The 20,519-nt window shown below is 48.9% G+C and overlaps 1 protein-coding gene and 1 long non-coding RNA gene across 3 annotated transcripts in view; one reads left to right on the top strand and one right to left on the bottom strand.

The window, feature by feature from the left end:
• LOC126984257 (uncharacterized) overlaps nucleotides 1-12,499 on the bottom strand; it is a 59,469-nt gene extending 46,970 nt beyond the window's left edge. Inside the window, exon 1 of the long non-coding RNA XR_007736518.1 lies at nucleotides 11,780-12,499. This is a non-coding gene — a long non-coding RNA (uncharacterized LOC126984257). The remainder of the gene's footprint in view (nucleotides 1-11,779) is intronic.
• LOC126984256 (uncharacterized) overlaps nucleotides 1-20,519 on the top strand; it is a 63,630-nt gene that overhangs the window by 42,672 nt on the left and 439 nt on the right. The window contains exon 2 of one of the 2 annotated variants that reach the window (XM_050837876.1): nucleotides 15,480-20,519. This exon is cut by the window's right edge and continues 439 nt beyond it. In XM_050837876.1, the coding sequence (XP_050693833.1) occupies nucleotides 16,068-20,345 (4,278 nt within the window). In that variant the 5' untranslated portion in view covers nucleotides 15,480-16,067 and the 3' untranslated portion in view covers nucleotides 20,346-20,519. Of the gene's footprint in view, nucleotides 1-15,476 lie in introns of both variants that reach the window. The other variant, XM_050837877.1, reaches the window with a different exon arrangement.

Raw genomic sequence — 20,519 nt, 5'->3', positions numbered from 1 at the left:
TTCACAAACTTCCATTATTGTATGGCGGCAACAATCGCACAGTATACTTATAGGAAGAGACAAGATGCAATCCTAACACGGCAAGAGACTGCACTCACGTGTCCGGGGTCTCCTAAAACGTCTCGGCCGTTGTTCCTCGCCTTGTTCACACCCTTGGCGGACACAGCAAACGGAGGGTGGCTCGCCCTTCCTCCATGGCGGCACGTCTTGGTCTGCCTTTTCCTTGTGTTCACTGTTCACGGCTCCAGTCCCGTCTACAACAGCCATGTGGGGTTAATCAAGCACAAGTGTTTTCTAGGGCAGCTGTTTTTTCATCTCTCCCGGGCACAACGCAAGTGCTGACTTTACGTTCGGTCGGTCGGTATTATAAGACATTTTCGACTCTCACATCAACTATTTCTAAAGGTCAAAGAGGGGGTATGTCGGGTTCTAGTGAGTGTTTTTTCAGGTTCACGGTTCAGAAGAGGGGTCAGTCTGCCACCAGGGTCATAAAACTACTCCTGGAAATGCCCACTACTCCTACGAAAGCCTTGTAAAATATGTGTACTTGGGCGCCGGCTAGTACATACATCTCCCCCAGCCCGTGGGACGCAGCTCGCCACACCAGCATTTTCACTACTCTGCTAAATTCACTATAATGCCTTTAAGTACATATCCACCCCACCCCCAATCTTATTCATTCTAATCCTTATACTTTTTCCTTTGACCTCATATCATCATTCGTTCCGCCTTCTAGCAGGAAAAACTACTACTGCAACAACATTAATAGTGATGATGATGGTGATGATAACAATAACAGCAACAGCATCAGCAACAGTAACAGCGATAATAACAGAACTCGTTGTTGTTAGTGTTCGCGGTGGTGACGGCGGCGGCGGAGACGATGCAAGGCCCCCCCTTCCCTCCCCCCTCCCCCCCCTGCCCCCTCTCAGTCACTCTCAGGGAAGCAGATCACGTCCCAGCACAACCACTCGACCGCTGCCCCTCCCCTTCCCCACCATTCCTCTCCCCTTCCATCTATTCCTCTCCCCTCCCCTCCCCATCCTCCATCCTCAACCTTACCACCTGGCCGCTCCTCTTCCCCTTCTCCTCCCCTCCCCCCTTCCTGCCCCTTATCACTTGGCTCTCTCCACCTGGCCTTGCCCTCCCCAACCCCTTACGCCTCCAAGCCTCTTCTTCCTCTTCTCTTCACTTGACCCTTCCTCCTCCTCCTCTTCTTCTTCTTCCTCCTCCTCCTCCTGCTGCCTTGATGAAGAGACGATATTACTTCCATGTATAATGTACGGCGCTCTTCCTCCTCCTCCTCTCTCTCTGTCTTCCCTGCCATTCCTTCTTCCCCCGTCTCCCCACCCCCCCTCCCTCCCTATGAGCTATGCCTCCCCTTATTATCTTATCTCGTCCCCAATAGCTCCTCGAGGGTTCAACAAATACCTCAGTAATCTCATTTTAAGTGTTTATCGTTTTGTTTTGTTTACGTGATTCTCCGACGAAGAATGTGGTTTTTTTTTTCAATATTTGTGTGTAGTCTCTCTCTCTCTCTCTCTCTCTCTCTGGCTCCCTTTTTGTTACGCTTCTATGGTTGGTTTCTTTTTTTTCTTCTCTCTCTCTCTCTCTCTCTCTCTCTCTCTCTCTCTCTCTCTCTCTCTCTCTCTCTCACCCCCCTTACCCTCCAGCGCCCTGAGATGTAGGAAGATATCGGCTCTGTACTTAGATGCGGCCGCCGCCGAAATGGACTGACCAGCCACGACGGGCGGGGAGCAGGGTGGCGCAGCGTTCCTAGAGGCATACAGGGAGGTGGTGTGTTTCTAGGGGCATATATACAGGATGGTGCAGTGTTTCTAGGGGCATATATACAGGGTGGTGGTGGTGTGTTTCTTGGGGCATATATACAGGGTGGTGCAATTTCTTTTGGCATACAGGGTGGGCCGTTCGTTCCTGTGTGGCATGACCTCTGACTTGGCACATTGGAAAGGGTTTGTTTTGCTTTGCTCTTCTTCTTCCTTCACATCCTGTTGGTGTTCTTCTCTGATTTAATACTCATGTTTTTCTTTCTTTTTTTCTCTCTTTCTTTAATAACTGTTCTTCTCATATTTCTCCTACTTCAATCCTCCAAATACTCTCTGATTCCTCTTCTTAACTTATCATATTGTTACCATTACTATTATTATGACCACTACTACTACTACTACTACTACTACTACTACTACTACTACTACTATTACTACTACTACTACTACTACTATTACTATCATTACTACTACTACTACTACTACTACTACTACTACTACTGCTACTACTACTACTACTATCATTACTACTACTACTACTACTACTACTACTACTACTACTACCATGACTACTGATTTTGGTGCTGTTTCTGCTCCTGATAGTAATGACATCAATGACCTTGCAATAATTGAAAAGCAGTTATTTTCATTCCAATCTCTTTCCATATTTGTACCCTTCTCTCTCTCTCTCTCTCTCTCTCTCTCTCTTTTAATTACCGCCTTCAGTTCTCTTAGTTAATACGATGATTGGAGAAAGAGAGCGAGCGAGAGAGAGAGAGAGAGAGAGAGAGAGAGAGAGAGAGAGAGAGAGAGAGAGAGAGAGAGAGAGAGAGAGAGAGAGAGAGAGAGAGAGAGAGAGAGAGAGAGAGAGAGAGAGAGAGAGAGAGTGCGTGTGTGTGAAGGAGAAAGAAAAAAAAAGAAAAACATATCAGACCAGTAGCTTCTTCCTTCTTCCCTTATAAGTCCGCATTGAGGGTTACCGCCAGAGCTGCGTCTTGCCCCAGAAATGAGCGGCATGCCCCTAAACACTGCCCTCCTGAGATTCGCTCCGCCGCGGTCCGTGTGCCTCACTTTTATACCCGCTAATGACACGCTCGTGCGGCCGCGATCACACATCAAACACGGGCCAGGTAAGAGGTGAGGAATGCGGGTTAATTAGCAAACACACAGACAGACACGGCGACGCACTGACAGAGGGAGGGAGGAATACAGGCTCGTAGATTAACACGGTGAGGTACGCTGTGTAATTAACAGACATAGACGGTAAGATTAATGGACGGGAGATAAACTTGCCGATATACAGACATACAGACAGAGGGAGGGAGGAATACAGGCTCGTAGATTAACACGGTGAGGTATGCAGCGTAATTAACAGACACAGACGGTAAGATTAATAGACAGGAGATAAACTTACCGATATACAGACAGACAGACAGAAAGGCCTACAGATATATATACACAGACAGAAAGAGAGGAAGATAGACATTTGTATACAGACACAGACACAGACGAAGATAAAAACAGAAATACAGACACACAAAAACACGAACAGAGACAAATACAGATATACAGTGGAATATAGACAGACACAGACGTACACACAACAGACAGACAAAAAGCAATACAAAAGATCAAAGAGATACAGTAATACAGAGACAAAGAAGAACGACAGAGAGACAAACTTACACACACACACACACACACACACACAGGAAAACAGACCCACACAGACAGACACAGACAAACATACCGCGGAGAACAGGTGAGTCCCTTCCCTCACCTGGATTACCTGAGATTTAGTGGCTGTTTACCTGAGACCCGAATAACCTGTTGGGCCACTCTTCCCTCTCCCCCTTCCCCTCCCCTCCCCCCCACTCTCACTTGACCCTCCAGCCCTCTCTCTCCCTCTCCCTCTTCCTCTCCCTCTCTCACCTGCTTCCTCGCTTTTCCTCCTTTCTTATCTTCTCATCTGCCCTTCGTCACCTTTCCTCCTTACCTGTCAATAATAATAATAATAATAATAATAATAATAATAATAATAATAATAATAATAATAATAATAATAATAATAATAATAATAATAATAATAATAATAATAATAATAATAACAATAAAAGAAAAAGAAGACGATGATGATGAAGAAGAAGAAGAAGAAGAAGAAGAAGAAGAAGAAGAAGAAGAAGAAGAAGAAAAAAAAGAAGAGTATGAAGAAGAAAAAGGAGAAGAATATGAGAAAAAGAAAAGAAGGAAAAGAAGAAAAAAGAAGAGTAGAAAAAAAGAAGAAAAAGATGAAGAGGAAAAAAATTACCCCGTAGTTATTATTACCATCATTAACACTATCATCGTAACCATCATCGGCAGCATCATTAATAATTACACAAAACAAAAAAAAGTTTATGGGTTATCATCACTCTTCCTCTCCTCCTCCTCTTCCTCGTTCCTCCTCCTCTTCCTTCCTCTAAGCTGTTCTACTTTGCAGCGTTCCTGTCTTTTTTTATTTTTTTATTTCTCTCTCTTTCATCCGCCGCTTCCTCCTCCTCCTCCTCCTCCTCCGCATCCTCTTCCTGGTTCTTCTTCCTCCTGTTACTCCTCTTTCTTCCTCTCAGCTGTTCCACTTTGCAGCGTTCCTGTCTTTCTTTATTATTTCTTCTTTCTCCCTCTCTCATCCGCCGCTGCCTCCTCCTCCTCCTCCTCCTCCTCTTCCTCAACACCTCAGGCCTGCTTGTGCCACGCCCCCTCATCACGCATGGGCAGAACGGGTTATGTAAAAGCCTATAGTTATTTACATTTGAAAGTCTAATGTCGCGGGGCAGAAATACAGTAATTATGGCTGGTACACGGCGGAGCGGGCGGCGTTTTCTTTCCTCCAGTGGCTGATAAATAAGAAGAAAAATAGACCATCAACTGTCTGTCTGTCTAACTTGCCTTCCCTCTCCCCTTCACATACAATCGTAACGTACATACCATCCCCTATAGACGTGTTTGACAAGCTTATAGCGACCCCTTGCAAGTTTATAAGCATTGTAAGTATAAGGAGGAGGATTAAGGGCAGCAGTAGTGGTAGTGGTAGTAGGTGGGTGGTTGTGGTAGAAACTGTGGTGTGTAGAATACTGGCGTACTTCCTTACCCGTTCCTTTGATGTTTTCCTCGGGAGACGAAACTACACTAGCCTCCCTTGCAGACATTCGTTTTCTCCGTATCTTTCTTTACCCCACAGAAACCTTTTTTGAAGCGGTAACTTGTATATACTGAGACAGCCAGGAAGCCAACAGAGAGCATTAGAGAGTAAAATGCTGGGTATGAAACGGAAAGACACAAAGGGAGCATCATTAATTAGGGAGCATACTAAGGTTGAAGATGCCTTGATGATGATTAACAATAAGGAATGAACTTGGGAAGGTCATATCAAGCGTGGCACTGATATAATAACAGATGAACAACCAAAGGATCAGTGGCAACGTAGTAGATAGTAGATATTGTTAAAGAGAGAGCAGACATAGAACCAACGGTAGAAAATAGCACTTGAACATTTCAGACGAAGGGAGGGACATGAGTGGAGTAAGTTGGGAAAGGTCTTAATCCTGAAGCGGACTGGTAATGACTGAAGATTATGATGGTGATGATAATGATGATGAGTACTTTATCGACAAGCACCTCCCCGATATGTACTAATGTGAATTCACTTGTGCATTGTTATTTTGGAGATTTCAAGTGAAAATGTACATAAATTCCGTCGGTACTGAAGTTTTCATTTCAATTGTTTGTCTGGATGAGAAAAGAAAGGAAAGCCAGTCAGAGGTAGTGAGTCGCTTGGATGAGGAAGAAGGAGACTCGGATAGATGCAAAGGAGAAACAAGAGCAAGAGAAAGGAGTTGGTTTGCATACACGAGAACCCACGAACGACTGCCACCAGCCAATCATGCATAGAGGAAGGAAACGAAGAGAGATGCAGAGGTGAAAAAACGAGCAAGAGAAAGGACGATTTGCATACACGAAATTAATGACTGAAGATGAAGATTATAATGATCGTAGATATTAAATGGAAATGTAAACAGCTTCTTTCAGCACTACGTTTTTCATTGTAATAGAGTGGAGGAGGAGGAAGAAAACTCAAATAGATGAACAGGAGAAACAGGAACAAGAGAACGGAGTTGGTTTGCATATACGAGAACCCACGAACAGCTATACCGCCAGCCAGTCATTCGGAGCAAGGGGATGAGGAAGAAGGAAGTGGAGGGAGATGAAATGGAGAAACACGAGAAAAAGAAAAAAGTTGGTTTGCATATACGAGAACCCAGGAACAGCTATACCACCAGCCAATCATTCGTAGCACATGGATGAGGAAGAAGGAAGTGGAGGGAGATAGAGAGGAAACACACGCGAAAAAGAAAGAAGTTGGTTTGCATATACGAGAACCCACGAACGACCTAACCAGCCAGACATTCGTTACAAGCGTCTGAGCGTTATTACGTATGCACTCAGAGACGATGACTGGCTCCCCACACAGCGCCCCCAGCCGTACCGGAGCTTAAAATACTCCCGACCACAATACAGCCAGGCATAAACCATCTCTTACTACCCGAAACTACCACCGGTCCGTGATGGAAGCCGCGTAGCCATCAACTCTACTACCTCAACCTCTTCCCTCTTACCCATGTTGCTGTGTGTGTTGCGGAGGAATATTACTTAGGCAACATAAAGTGAATAGAAAATGAGCAGAGTACGAAGTGTGTCTGGGGGAAAAACAGGAGAGTAGGAAAGAATGGTTGGTATGAACAGTAATGAGAGGGAGATTTTACTGTTGGCAATAGTGAAAGTTGCTGCAGATATTACCGAGACCCACCTTTCCCACCCACCCCAAACACCCCACCCTCAACAACACACCCACATCCACCCACACCCTGATACACACATACAGCCCCCCACCCTCACCCCGAACAACACACCCACGCCCATCCAGACACCCATACACACAACCAACCATCCCCTACCCCACCTACACCGACACCCACATCCTCACCCACCCCCATCCAGCCACACACTCCCATCTCCTCTCCCACCACACACACCTGCCCAGCCTTGCTCTAGACGCCACCTGTCTCATTCTAGTGGCCGGAGACATGATTTAATGAACCACAAGACTCGGGAACACCTGCCTCGGCCTCCTCCAGCCACCCACCGAGGACCGTCCACTACCGAGGCCAAGGGGGGGGGACGGGAGGGAGGGATGCCTTGATGATAGAGGAGGGGAGAAAGGAAAGAAGTTTGGGAGGGAAGGAAGAAGGAGGGTGAGGAAGGAAAAGGAGGAGGAAGATAACTCAGATAGGAGAAAAAAGAGGGAGAGAACGGAGGAAGGAAGGTTAGCCAGAGGGGGCGGAAGGAAAGGAGGGAAGGAGAAATACCATGGGATAAAAAAAAAATTAAAAAAACTGAAAAAGAGGGAAGGAGGGAAAGCTAGGGGGAGGGAAAGCACGGAAGGAGGGAGCAAAGTCAGGGGGAAGGATGGGAGGAAGAAAGAACGGGGAGGGAGGAAAGAAGAACTGAAAGGGGATAAGAAAGGAAAGGAGAAAGGAAGGGAAATCAGGAAAGAGGGGTGGAAGGAAAAGAGGAAGGAAAAAAAGGAGGGAACAGGAGAATGCCGGGTGGAAGGTTCTACGAAAGATGACATGACAAATCATTTAAGAGGCCATTCGCAAGAGGAAGAAAAATAACACTTCATCATTATTTCTGCGACATCATGACGGCGCCTCAGAAACACATGATCGGGTATGCAGGCCATGACTAAATGTGAAATACTCTGAATGAAAACAGAACAATATAAAAGTACAATATAAAAGATAAAATAAGATGAAACAAAGAAGCAATATAACAACATAGGAAAGGGTGAGGTGTTTTGGCCGCCTCGGTGTGTTAGGGCGAGGCGTCATCACTCCGGCGGTAAACTGACACGCCGCCCCTCCACGCTGAACACCACGCCGCTCCCCTCCTACTAATTAACGGCACTAATGACCGTAAGGGGAACACAATGGAGGAAGATAGAACATAAAAACGTGCCCGGCCCAAACATGTATCGCGTTGTGGCGCTACTTTGGCTCGGCGCCTGTTCTCCCTTCCTAATGACCCTCCTCCCTCCCTAACACGAAATACTGCTAACATAAAACGTATACAGTTATGATGATGGCCACACTTCCTTTCCAAGTGTGTTGTGGCGTCTACTTGTGTCACTAATTTTCTCCCTCCCTAATTACACCACTCATCTATAAAGAAAATAAACTCACGACTGACAACACAATAATATTTTAAGAGTGGGAAGTGGTGAGCTGAGAGGTGTGACTTTCTCCTGTGTTCAGGCCGGGGGGGCAAATGTCATCAGCACGAGGCAATACTAAGGGGCCTGGGGGCACGCCGCCGTAAGGCTCTTGATATTAATGGGGAAATTTCTTGAATTGTGGCGAATTCTTAGGACATAAAATTCAAATTTGAATACCCCTATTTCAACACAAATATGTATTACTTTATATTATATATGGCTTTCTGGGCTATACGAAAAAGTCTGGAAGCGGTTTGCCCCCCCCCCCCTTGCCCCCCCAACTACCCTGACGCCACAGCAGCGCGGACAAGCAGTGGGAGGCGCGTGTGTGCCGTGCACGCTGCGGCGCGGGAGTGTTGTCGCGGGACAGTCTTGTAAACAGGCCTTGCAGGCAGGCCAGTGCTGGGAGACGCATGGCGCCGTCACTCAGTATTTTTCAAGAAACTATAATACGATAAAGTGTTGCCGCCTACAAATATACAGACAGACAAGAAGAATTTTAACCATGCATATTTATCCTTATTTATGTTCACTAAATACTTTCTGTAACAATATCAAATAAGTTTTACAACTCTTTCCAACTTAACATTTTGCATTTTCCCAACATTTTGCGATATCATTTTGCCCCAAGACCTGAGCGGCGGACACAGGCGCCGGCCATGGGTTACTACCTTGTACCGCGTTTAAATCCGCGTCTCGCCGGGCCCGTGGAGGTTACAGACAACACACGCCCAGAGCGGGTACTCCACGTCACGGGTACTCCCCGACGCTGTGGCTCGCGATGTAATGTAAATTTTCTTTTTCTCACTGTAAGAGCATCATAAACAGGAGTAAGTCACACCAGCCTGACCATGACCTGGCAGCGCGTCGGTGTTCATTACCAAATGCAGATTAACAATTAGTAAATAAACAACATATACATAGTGAGTTTAATAACATAAAAGAATAGTGAATAATGTTAAAAAATATAGTAAATTGACTCGGATGGTAAATAAAGGACATAGAGTGGCGACTAAAGAAAAAAAAAGAGTTACAATATTGTTTCCCACGTACTAATTGAACAGAACATTTTGGTGTCGTACAATGAGATCAATGGAGTCGTTTTGAACAGACTCCTACCTCGCCTAGCCCGCCCTACCTACCCCCCCCCCCCCCCCGCCTCCTCACCGCCCTCCCGCCAACCTATCAAGCAAAACCACCTCTCTCCCCTCGTTCAATCAGCCAGTCAGCCGCACCTTCCCCCCTCCAGTCATTCAGTAAACCACACCGTTCCCTTTCCCTTGCCCCTCCCTACCCCTTCAACCAGCCAGTCAGCCACATCCTCCCTCCCGTCCCCCCAACACTCAGGCACACCCTCCCTCCCGTCCCCCCCTCCCTTCCAGGCCACACCTCCCTCCCAAGACACTATTGACAGAGTTGTTAATGTGGACGTAACTGTTTGGAGTCCCGTTAGCGGTGTGCGTGTGTGTGTGTGTGTGTGTGTGTGTGTGTGTGTGTGTGTGTGTGTGTGTGTGTGTGTGTGTGTGTGTGAGAGAGAGAGAGAGAGAGAGAGAGAGAGAGAGAGAGAGAGAGAGAGAGAGAGAGAGAGAGAGAGTTTACAAGACCTAGATAAGAAAAATATATTTGTAACTTAATATCTAAAAAAGAATAATAAATGTACACTACCATAGCAATCTTAATAAGCCTTGTGTAGAGCTTCCCTTTAGGCTAAGTAGATAAGCATAAATTTACATACTTAACGAAAACTAATTCACTTTTTTCTCTCATTCTTTCAGGCTCGGGGAAGAACGTCAGCCAGGGATGATTGATAAGGGACAGACCGTCAGCCGCGCCGTGGTTACTTTGAGGGATCGGCGATGAAAAAAGAAAAGAAAAGGAAAGGAAAGGAAAGGAAAGGAAAGGAAAGGAAAGGAAGCAAACTACTAAGAAAAGGAAACTAACACAAAATTATGAAATAGAAAAGTGACTGGAGAGACGAGGTGTGTGTGTGTGTGTGTGTGTGTGTGTGTGTGTGTGTGTGTGTGTGTGTGTGTGTGTGTGTGTGTGTGTGTGTGTGTGTGTGTGTGTGTGTGTGTGTGTGTGTGTGTGTGTGTGCATTGCCTGGGGTTGAAGCACATGTCAGACCCATTCTCTTCCTGTCTTTCACACCTTTCACACACACACACACACACACACACACACACACACACACACACACACACACACATTACATACCCCAAAACAAGTACAACCCCGCCCCCCTCCTCCATATAAAGTACCAAGGTGGCGCATTTTCACCACACGACCCTGTGACGCTATGCAGTTCCCCATGATAATACCGCGCCCGACTCTGAGAGGAATAACAAACAAACACATTAAAAACAGTAACCACTCCTGCTTATCACACTGCATACCACTGCGTTTTTGTGGCCTAAATAACACTGTAGGGACGCGCGGCAGCATAAGAAGCAGGGTCAGAGTACAATGACACATATTAACAGGGATTCCGATTGTGTTTAAGTCCCGGACACACTAAAGGGTTTGTAAGTGGTGGCTGGACATGCCTCACTTTGGGGTTATGGCTGCCAGAGCTTATAACGTTGACACTACTTTTTTTTTTTTAACAGCAGAGGAGTCAGTTAAAGGAGTCAAGTTGCCGCTCCCTGGTGTTGGTATAACGATGGTATCATAAACAACTATAACCCACAAACAGAGGATTTTAAAGTGATGCCTGGTCATACTTCACCTTAGATCATTTACCTTCATATTGTTCAACGTTCCTATTGGTCACTGAAGAGCCCTTGTGTTATTGGCCATGATAGCAAACACAATTATAACTCACAAACACAGAGGATTTTAAAGTGATTGCTACTCATACTTCACCTCAGATTATTTGCTGTTATATTTTTCAACGTTCCTATTGGTCACTGAAGAGCGCTTGTGTTGTTGGCCATGACAGCAAACACAACTATAATTCACAAACACAGGATTTTAAAGTGATTGCTACTCATACTTCACCTTAGATAATTTACCGTCAGATATTTAAACGTTCCTATTGGTCACTGAAGAGCCCTTGTGTTGTTGGCCATGACAGCAAACACAATTATAACCCACAAACACAGAGGATTTTAAATTGATTCCTGGTCATATTTCGCCTTAGATACTTTACCGTCAGATATTTAAACGTTTCTGTGTTTTTAGCGATGAGTTCGAAGAGAAATATAACCCACAAACACGGAGGAATTTAAAGTGATTCCTGGTCATGCTTCGCCTTAGATAATTTACCGTCAGATTTCTCAACGTTCCCATTAGCCACTGAGAAGCCTTGGTATTGTTAGCGATGAGCACAATCACAAATAACGTCCACAAGCTTGATAATTGAGTCTACATGAAACACGGAAAACTTAACCATCCGATCCGAGTGAACAAACTGATTCTTAAATTGACGTGAAATTTCTCCCAGGTGTAGAGAAAAGAGATATGATGTGGAGGCGTTGCTAGCACAGGTGAAGGAATACCTGTGTAGGGGTCGCTATAAGGTGTGTATTAAGTGCTATTAGGTGTGTACATAATAATCACGGGTCATTGATTAACGTGTACCTGGTAACGGTGGTCTCGGTATACCTGAAACGTCACTCATTAGGCGACCGAGAGTTTGACTAGCTAAAAGGTGTAATCAAGACTCATTAATTACCGTGCTTACCTGGTGATGGGTGTGTCGGTACCTGTGTCGTGGCATTCATTAGACCCCGGCGGTGTTGAGAGGCGGCGGCGCGGGTCTAGAGGTCATGTTGAAGGCGCTGCGGGGCGGAAAACACAGGAATCTTAGTTATCACAGTTAAGGTTGGTGATGGGTGTGTCCGTACCTGTGTCGTGGCATTCAATAGGCGCCGGTGGTGTTGGCAGGCGGCGGCGCGGGTCTAGAGGTCGTGTTGAAGGCGCTGCGGGGCGGAAAACACAGGAATTTTAGTTATCACAGTTGAGGTTGGTGATGGGTGTGTCCGTACCTGTGTCGTGGCATTCATTAGACGCCGGCGGTGTTGGCAGGCGGCGGCGCGGGTCTAGAGGTCGTGTTGTGGGGGGGGAAAACACAGGAATCTTAGTTATCACAGTTGAGGTAAATTTCACTTCCTTCTTCGCGCACACTCTCACGCCTTTCTCCATTCCCAGAAAACCAATTTTGCGGGTTGTTGATCTAGAGCAGTCCTGTGCAACCCGGGCGGACGGTCTGTCTTAGGCTGGACAAGATGCACCAAATTCCCTAAACCCTGCATTATTTACTAACAGTTCTGTGATTAGTTCGTCTTCTTAATTCCACTTTTGGGATGGAGTTGGAAGTATTGGGTTTTCACAGTTAAGTCGATATATTACAAAGCCAGTTGTGAGTGATACAAAAAATTCATCAAAGCCAACTAACTCCGCCTTGAAAATTAAGTTAAAAGACAAATTAGCCACACTGTTAATTGTTGGTGAAGAAGAATACGACGGTTAGAAAATCAGATCACAGTGTGCGGGGAGGCCGGCTGCATTGGGCTGGACAGATGGCTGGAGGCTGGAGTGAGCAACATGCGGTAGAGCTAATCATATTATGCTTATTAACAGAAGTCGAATGTGCTGCGTCTGTGTGTTTTTTCCCACATTCACGTTGTCTCTTCTCTATCTCTTCTATTCCCAAATTTATGCACCTTCCTACCAAGTCTTACATTGCTTGAGTTTTTCCTCTTCTCCTTCCTTCTTTCCTTCCTCAAGCTGTACTTTATTTACTTCTCCTTTTCCTCTTTTCTTTTTCTCCTTTTCTTATCGCTTTCTATATATCCCCGTTTCCCCATTTCTTTCCTTTTCTTTCCCATCATCTCCTTTTCCCCTTTTCTTTCCCCCTTTTTTCCCATCTCTTTCTATATGTCCCCCTATCCCTATTTCTTTACCTCATTCCTTTCCTTTCCCATCAGCTCCTTTTCCCTTTTTCTTTCCCCTTTTTTCCTAACTCTTTCTATATATCCCCCATTCCCCATTTCTTTATCTCGTTCCTTTTCTTTCCCATCTCTTTCTCTCCTCAGTGGATATAAGACACGAACAGGGACGCATTCTTATAGCAGTGAGTATAAGGAATCACATGACTAAGTAAATGAGTATAAGAAAAATCGTTTGTTTTCAATAGACTAGATTTACAAGTTTAGAGTTTAGAGAAGAAAAGCCGCCGAGCGTCTTGGGTGGACAACTTTTTATCGATATCTACATTAGCGTTGAACGACACACACACACACACACACACACACACACACACACACACACACACACACACACACAAAACAAAAAAAAAAGCGGTTGAGGAGCATTAGTTTAAACCGCTAAGTCCACCAAGATACATAAAAAAAAAAACGTCAAAACAACTACATTTCTAATCAACTTCTACCTTCTTTTTGTCTTTGCATGAGCGACATTTGTGCAGGCTTTTTCTTTCTCTGCTTTTGGTGTGCCTCCGCAGCTATAAAACATAAAAAAAATATATATATGATAGAACAATCCCTGGGCCGCGAGGAAGGAGTGAAAGGAGACGGGAAACTTCTGTGGTGAGGTGGGGCAGTGCCATGGGGGAGTGTGTGTGTGTGTGTGTGTGTGTGTGTGTGTGTGTGTGTGTGTGTGTGTGTGTGTGTGTGTGTGTGTGTGCCAACTTGTCTGTAATGGCTGTTAGGGAGAAAGAAAGCGAGATCATGCTGTCTGTATACTTTAGTGGGCTGAGTCTGTTAAATGCCCGTGAGGAAAAAAAAATGAAAATGAAATGAAATGAAAAGCAATGATATGCCTGTTTTCATCTATTTCGTGGTGTGACGGCCGTTGAATATGTGAAAAGAAGAACCTTGAGGCAACAGACGGATGATCATCTTCCCCTCGAGTGTGTTGCGTCAGGCCCAGACAGAAACAGCAAGCAGTGAATGACCGTAGTTTGGCTGATTTCTTGCACCGTCAGCTCTGTTTGAAGGCTCTGTAATCTTACTTAGTCGCCCCTCCCCTTCCGTCTCCCACTTTCTTCTTTCCTCTCTCTCCTCTTTCCTTCCTCTCTTCTTCCTCCTCTTTTCTTTCCCTTTCTTTCTTTCCCTCTCGCCAGGCTCAACCTCAACTGAATTTTCTCCTTTCCTTCTCCCACTTGCTTCTTTCCTCTTCCTCCTCTTTCCTTCCTTTCTTCTTCCTCCTCTTTTCTTTCCCTTTCTTTCTTTCCCTCTCGCCAGGCTCAACCTCAGCTGAATTTTCTCCTTTCCTTCTCCCATTTTCTTTCTTCTTCCTCCTCTTTCCTTCCTTTCTTCTTCCTCCTCTTTTCTTTCCCTTTCATCCATTTTCTTTCCCTTTCTTTCTTTCCCTCTCGCCTGGCTCAACCTCAACTGAATTTTCTCCTTTTCTTGTCCCACTTTCTTTCTTCTTCCTCCTCTTTCCTTCCTTTCTTCTTCCTCCTCTTCTCTTCCCCTTTCTTTCCTATCTCTTTCTATATATTCCCCTTTCCATTTTCTTTCTTTCTCTCTTTTCCCCTTCGCCAGCCTCAACCTCAACTAAACTTTCTCCAAAATACTTCAACTTTTCCTTCAGCGTTCCTTCCCTTCTCCCATTTTCTTTCCTCTTCCTCCTCTTTTCTTCCTTTCTTCTTGTTCCTCCCTTTCTCTTCCTCTTTCCACTGCTCCTGTGTATCCCTTTTCCTCTTTTTCTTCCCCTATCTTGCCCATCATCTTCATAGCCTTAATCTAACCTCTACTTCCCCCCATCCCCCATTTTCTCCTTTCTTTTTATCCCTCAACATCCACTGCCCCCATCCTCCTCCCCTCTCAGTCCCCTTTCCTCTCCCCTATCTTCCCTATCATCTTCATAGCCTTAATCTAACCTCTACTTCCCCCCCCCCCCCATTTTCTCCCTGCTATTTATCCCTCAACATCCACTGCCCCCATCTCCTCCCCCTCAGTCCCCTTTCCTCTCCCCTATCTTCCCTATCTCCTTCATATCCTAAACCTGAACTGCACTTTCCCCTCAAATTTTCTCCCTTCTAGATCTCCCTCAACATCCATTGCCCCCATATCCTCCCCAAATCACCCCATCTCCTCCCCCGTCAGTCCCCTTTCCTCTCCTTTATCTTCCCTATCTCCTTCATACCCTAAACTTGAACTGCACTTTCCCCTCAAATTTTCTCCCTTCAAGATCTCACTCAACATCCATTGCCCCCATCATCCTCCCCCCCCCCCTCAGTCCCCTTTCCTCTCCCCTATCTCCTTCATACCTTAAACCTGAACTGCACTTTCCCCGACATTTCTCCCTTCTAGATCTCCCTCAACATCCACTGCCCCAATCCTCCCCCCCAAATGTTCTCGTCCCCCCTCAGTGCCCTTTCCTCTCCCTCGGCTAACGCAGTACTTTCTCAGCAGGTTACCGCCTCCACAGGTTCCCGCCGACGCCAGACTTTCTCCTCGCAGCTTTCACTGAAAAATGAAAGCAGAGTCATAGAGGTCGCCGGTTGGTACTCATCTCCGCGTTTTGCCCAAGTGACTGGCGGCCGCGGGGAGGGGTGGGTCAGGTCAGACGTGGAGGGGGGCAAGACGACTCTCTCCCTCCTCTCTCTCTCCTACCCACGCAAGCATCCCCCTCCCTCCCTTCCCCCGCCTCCCCCTGGTCACACACGTCTGGTAAAAGATTTTGATTACGGAAGGAGAAAGTGTCGGGGTGTGTAATACGAAATAATTGACGCTAATGAGGTAATGAGCGAGGAAATGTGCGTCACCCTTCCTTCACCCGAGTCAATGATGAAGGAATGAGCGTCACGTCGCACCGGGGGAGACTTGATGCGTGTGGACCGTGGACTGACATGGGAGAGGAGTTTACAGTTAACCTTTCCGCTCCCTGACTGACGCCGCCGCGGAGGCAATGATGGCAGGGCCCGTGGTCACGCGAGGCTCGTGTTGGTTTTGAGGCGGCGACGTGCTGATGCTGACTCAGGGCTGACTCGTGACCCCAACATGACTGGCGCTAGTGAGGGATCCGTCAGCGGCAGCCTCAGCGCCCCTCAGCCCCACCACCACCAACAACAACATCAACACCACCACCACCTCTCCCTCAAGTCCCTCAGGAGCCGTTCTGCATACATCCCGGCAAAGGACGACCCCAGCTATGTCCCCCGCACCGCCGGGGACGCGCCCCCTTCCCTGGGAGGCAGTAAAGGGACGCGCCGTCAAGAGTGTGTACCCGCGGAAGCCTCCAGGAGGACGCGAGGCAAGGAGGCGACCAAAGCAATACGACGAAAACAGAGCAACGTGGTCCGGTCGTATTCCTGTGAGTGTGTGCGAGGAAAGGGGGATGAGGATGAGGAGGACGAGGAGGCGGAGGAGGAGGAGGGAAAGGTGGCGGGTCCTCAAGGCGATGCTGGCGGCGCGGGGCTCAGTGTTCCCGCCGCCCCTGGAGCGGACGGACGTGTGTGTTTGAAGGGTTATCTCACACCGCGCTGCTCCTCGTCTCCACAGCACCGCGCCCCCACCACGCCCCAGCACGGCCAGGGCGGGAGGCACAGCTGCGTTAGTCCTGTGCGGGGAGGCGTGCACGTCGATCTGAAGGAGCGTGGATTATTCTGCGACGAGAGGCAGAAAGTGCAACGTGTGGTAAAAGTGGGAGGAGGAGAGATACAAGTAGAGGTGATAAGTAGTGAACTAGTGGTGAGGAGAGAGCCGCGCCAGGGTAGTTGTGGTGACGGGTGTGGTGTGGTGAACAGTGGCGGCAGTGCTGACGAGAGGCCCGCCAAGAAAAAGAGGAAGTTCATCATTATCCTCAAGGGTCTGCTGAGCAAATCCAAACGCAGTGAAAAAAAGAAGTGTGTCGAAGGTGAGAGTGGCAGGGAGAGTGTCGGCGGCGGGGAGAGTGACGCGGTAACTCACACCTGCGGAGACAACAACAACAAACGTGACGCGAGGTGTGGCGGCGGTGACGGCAGGGGCGAGGCCAACGGCGGCGTCAGGGGACAGAGGCAGCGGGGCGGAGGCGAGGCGGGCGGCCGAGAGACACGCCTCGACGCTGCCCACAAACACGAGGGTTCTGCCGCAGCTGGAGACGAGAGTGGCGGCGACCACAGTGACGCAGGGAGCCGTAAAGGAGGCCGGGCGAGCGGCGCTAACAGTACTTCCAGGCACGAGGCCAATGATAACACGGGAAGCGGGGGGATCGTAGAGGGAGGCTGGGAGAATAGCGCGCCTTGCCTGGGGACACAGGAGCAGCTGACTCTGCTCTACCACGCAGCCCTCACCCAATACTCCCACGTAGAAAACGGGTGGCGGGAAGACGCACGTGAGAGCAGGCCCTCCAGCCCCGACCCGGACCAGTCCTGCGCAACCCTAATCCTCCCTGACGAGGGGTCGAGGGAAGAGACCCTCGTTGGTGATGAGCCTCTTGAGGAGGGTCTTGAGTTTCCTCCAGATGCACAGGTAACCTTCCCACGTGAGCCTGAGCCGCGGGAGGAGCCCCTTCACCCACAACAGACCGCTTCCACCTGTGAGGAGCAGAATCTCATCAATAACTCCCCCTTATTAGGTGACGCCTCCAAGCGTGCCACAGAGACTCCTTCCCCTGAGGATCAAGAGTGCCTTTCTCAGCCCCTCAGCGGAGACTCAGAGTCACACGCGGGTGGTGACCAAGGCGAGGCGTGTCCACCACACATAGACACTCCGAGCGAGAGTGTCTCCCACCTCAGTGAAAAGCGCCAAGACGTAACATTTGAATTAAGCGTCTCGCCCGCGGCACCACCTTGCCAGGGGGTCGAAACACCTGGCCGTGAGGCAACCAGAACCCCGGCGTGGGACACAAGCTCCGTCCACCCGCTGCTGGGTCCTGCCTGGCCTGCCACAGACACCGCGTGTGAGGCAGTCAGTGGGCGTGACTGTGCCGCCCCCTCCCCCTCCAACTCTAATCAAGATGCTGCTGACGTTGGCTGTGGCGGCGGCACTGAACACAACAGTGATGACTTAGAGGAGAAGGAATGTGCTGGGTTGACTGCCAGTCTCAGCTGCCCTCCAAACCTTTTTCCCACCGAGGGACGGAGTGACCCTGCAGAAGGACAGTACAGTGACTCAGAGAGCGACGCAGACCAAAGTGAGTCAGACAGTGACAGCAGCGTTGACTACGACATTCCTTCCGTCGATGAGAGTATTTACGACCCACAGTTTGATCCATACTTCTATCAGGGGAGCATATCGCTAGAGCACGTCCCGGACGACCAGCCCATAGACTACCCGTGCCCGTACGACGCCAACGGTGACTTTCTTTGCGGAAGACAGTTCACGCCGCACTTTTCTTACCTCGACCACTGGAGCGGCTCCGTTGTCAACGCCCCGGGGGACCTGTACCGCAGCCAGAGCCAGCCCGAGGCCGTCACCCAAGACCAGCCGCTCGACGGTGACGCCCCACTGCACGCCTTCCTCAGCCAGCCCATCCCCAGCCAGGTCCCGCCCGGCTTCCCCCTCGAGAACTCTCTGCTGCGGCCCAGGAAGCAGGGGGAGTTCAGTTCCCTGTGGAGCTTCGGAGGGTCGCAACTCTACACCATTACTGAGGAGGCCGAGTGCGACGACCAATACGACGACTTTTATTCCCGAAGAAACTACTCTGAATCCAACCTGTACTTCAGGGGTGCTGAGGACCTGTACAACGACCCTTACTACATACGACCAGAACTTTACTACGGTGATTCAGACTCTGACTCAACTTTACACAGCGAGTCCCTTAGCGAACGAGACTCAACCGAGACTCTTGACCAAGACGCGCACTGCCGGGAAATACCTGAGTCACACCCAGCCGAGCGCACCTCCCAGCTGAGTCTGACGGATTCCTTCGAGCTTGACGTGAGCGAGCAGGACTACCAAGGAGAGTTAGTCACCACTGAGAGTGAAGAGTGTTTGGACGCTGACGGCAGAACGCACCAAGACTCCCCGCGGCCTGAGAGCGAGTGTCAGGGCGGCGAGTATCCTGATGAGTTCTTTCTGTTCTGCTCGGAGGCAGAGGTCACCGGCGTGGACGTGATGGAGAGTGTGGACGTGCTGCCTTGTAACGGAGGAAAAGAAGATTTTACGTACTTCAAAGTTGAAAGTAAAACCTGTGATAGGAGCAGCCCTGTTGACCACGAGTTCCTCTTGGAAAGCTACAACTACAAGACAACCATGAGCGGCAGGTCCTCCAGCCCCGGCAGCGACCTGGCCCTCCACGACGCGTGGGAGGCGGGGCACAGCGACGGCCCCGGCGCCAGGAAGGGGCCCTCCTCTCACGTCTACCAAAACATCCCCATCAACAGCCGCCTCTCGAGGTCTAATCCTAATCTGACTTTTGCCAGTGACGAAGTGGACCAAGGCTGCGTCGCGGCGCGTCCAATCTACCAGAATGTGCCTGTACCTGCTAAGAGGCACAACGCGATGGCCCGAGACACAGGCCGCGGCCTCGACAACCCCCCGTCCCGCGACACCAACAGTAACTACTACGAGGACTGGGCGCACGGCCACGCCCTGCAAACAATGTCCCCGTACATGAATGTGCCTCACAACGGCCACGGCAGTAACGCGTCGTTACACAACCTTAACTCCTCCAAGTCTTCAAGTTCTCTCTCGAGCTCCCTGAGCGACGGTCTGGACCGAGTGGTGTCCAACGGCCACAGTGAAGACCAAAGGTCCAGCTCCAGCTCTGTGTGTGGCGACCTGAGGGCCAGCCCGGACCTGCGCTACGTTGGCCTCTCTCTCGCACCGTCCTCCGGCATCCTGGGGGTCGGCTCCGCGACGGGGTCGTCGGGCAGCTTCACCGCCTACGCCTCCAACACCAGTCTCGACCACGACACCTTCTCAAAGACATCCAAGATCTACAAATGGAACGGTTCCTCGTCCGTATCTGACCTGACCTCCCTCAGCCGTGACCTGAGCTCCACTTCATCTAGCCTCAACCGAGGGTCAGCTTCGGCTTGTGACTTGACCCAAGTGAGCGGAGACGAGAGCTGGGGCAATGAGGCGCCCCTCGGGGAGACCAGCTACGCCGCCTGGTGTGCCAGGGTTCAGGATGACGACGGCGACGACCAGGATTTTATGCCTTCCCTGAGCATGAAGGAAGCCTCTCCCTTCGTCTTCACTCCCCACCAAAGTAAGTACAACTCTATTGGTCCTTTTTCTTCCACCGCAGGTACAAATACTATAAGAACTCTTGTCTATGGTCTTGCACACGGCACACACAAAAATAAAAGGCGTTCAGAGTCTTGCGTTACCAAATATTCACCTCAATGAACATACATATGGAGCACAGTCGAAGGCCAAACACCACACGTTAAGAGCCGAGGCGCCGCGCCAGTACAGGCCTCGTATGCTCAGACTGTTTCGGCTTTCACAACAAATACTTCCAAAGGCCACAGAGGAGAAAAGCTGCGTTCTCATGAGTGTTTTCCACATTCATGAAGCAGA

The sequence above is a fragment of the Eriocheir sinensis genome, chromosome 56 (assembly GCF_024679095.1).
Source record: "Eriocheir sinensis breed Jianghai 21 chromosome 56, ASM2467909v1, whole genome shotgun sequence".
In the NCBI taxonomy this organism is placed as follows: Eukaryota; Metazoa; Arthropoda; class Malacostraca; order Decapoda; family Varunidae; genus Eriocheir; species Eriocheir sinensis.
This window is presented reverse-complemented; position numbering and strand designations above follow the sequence as displayed.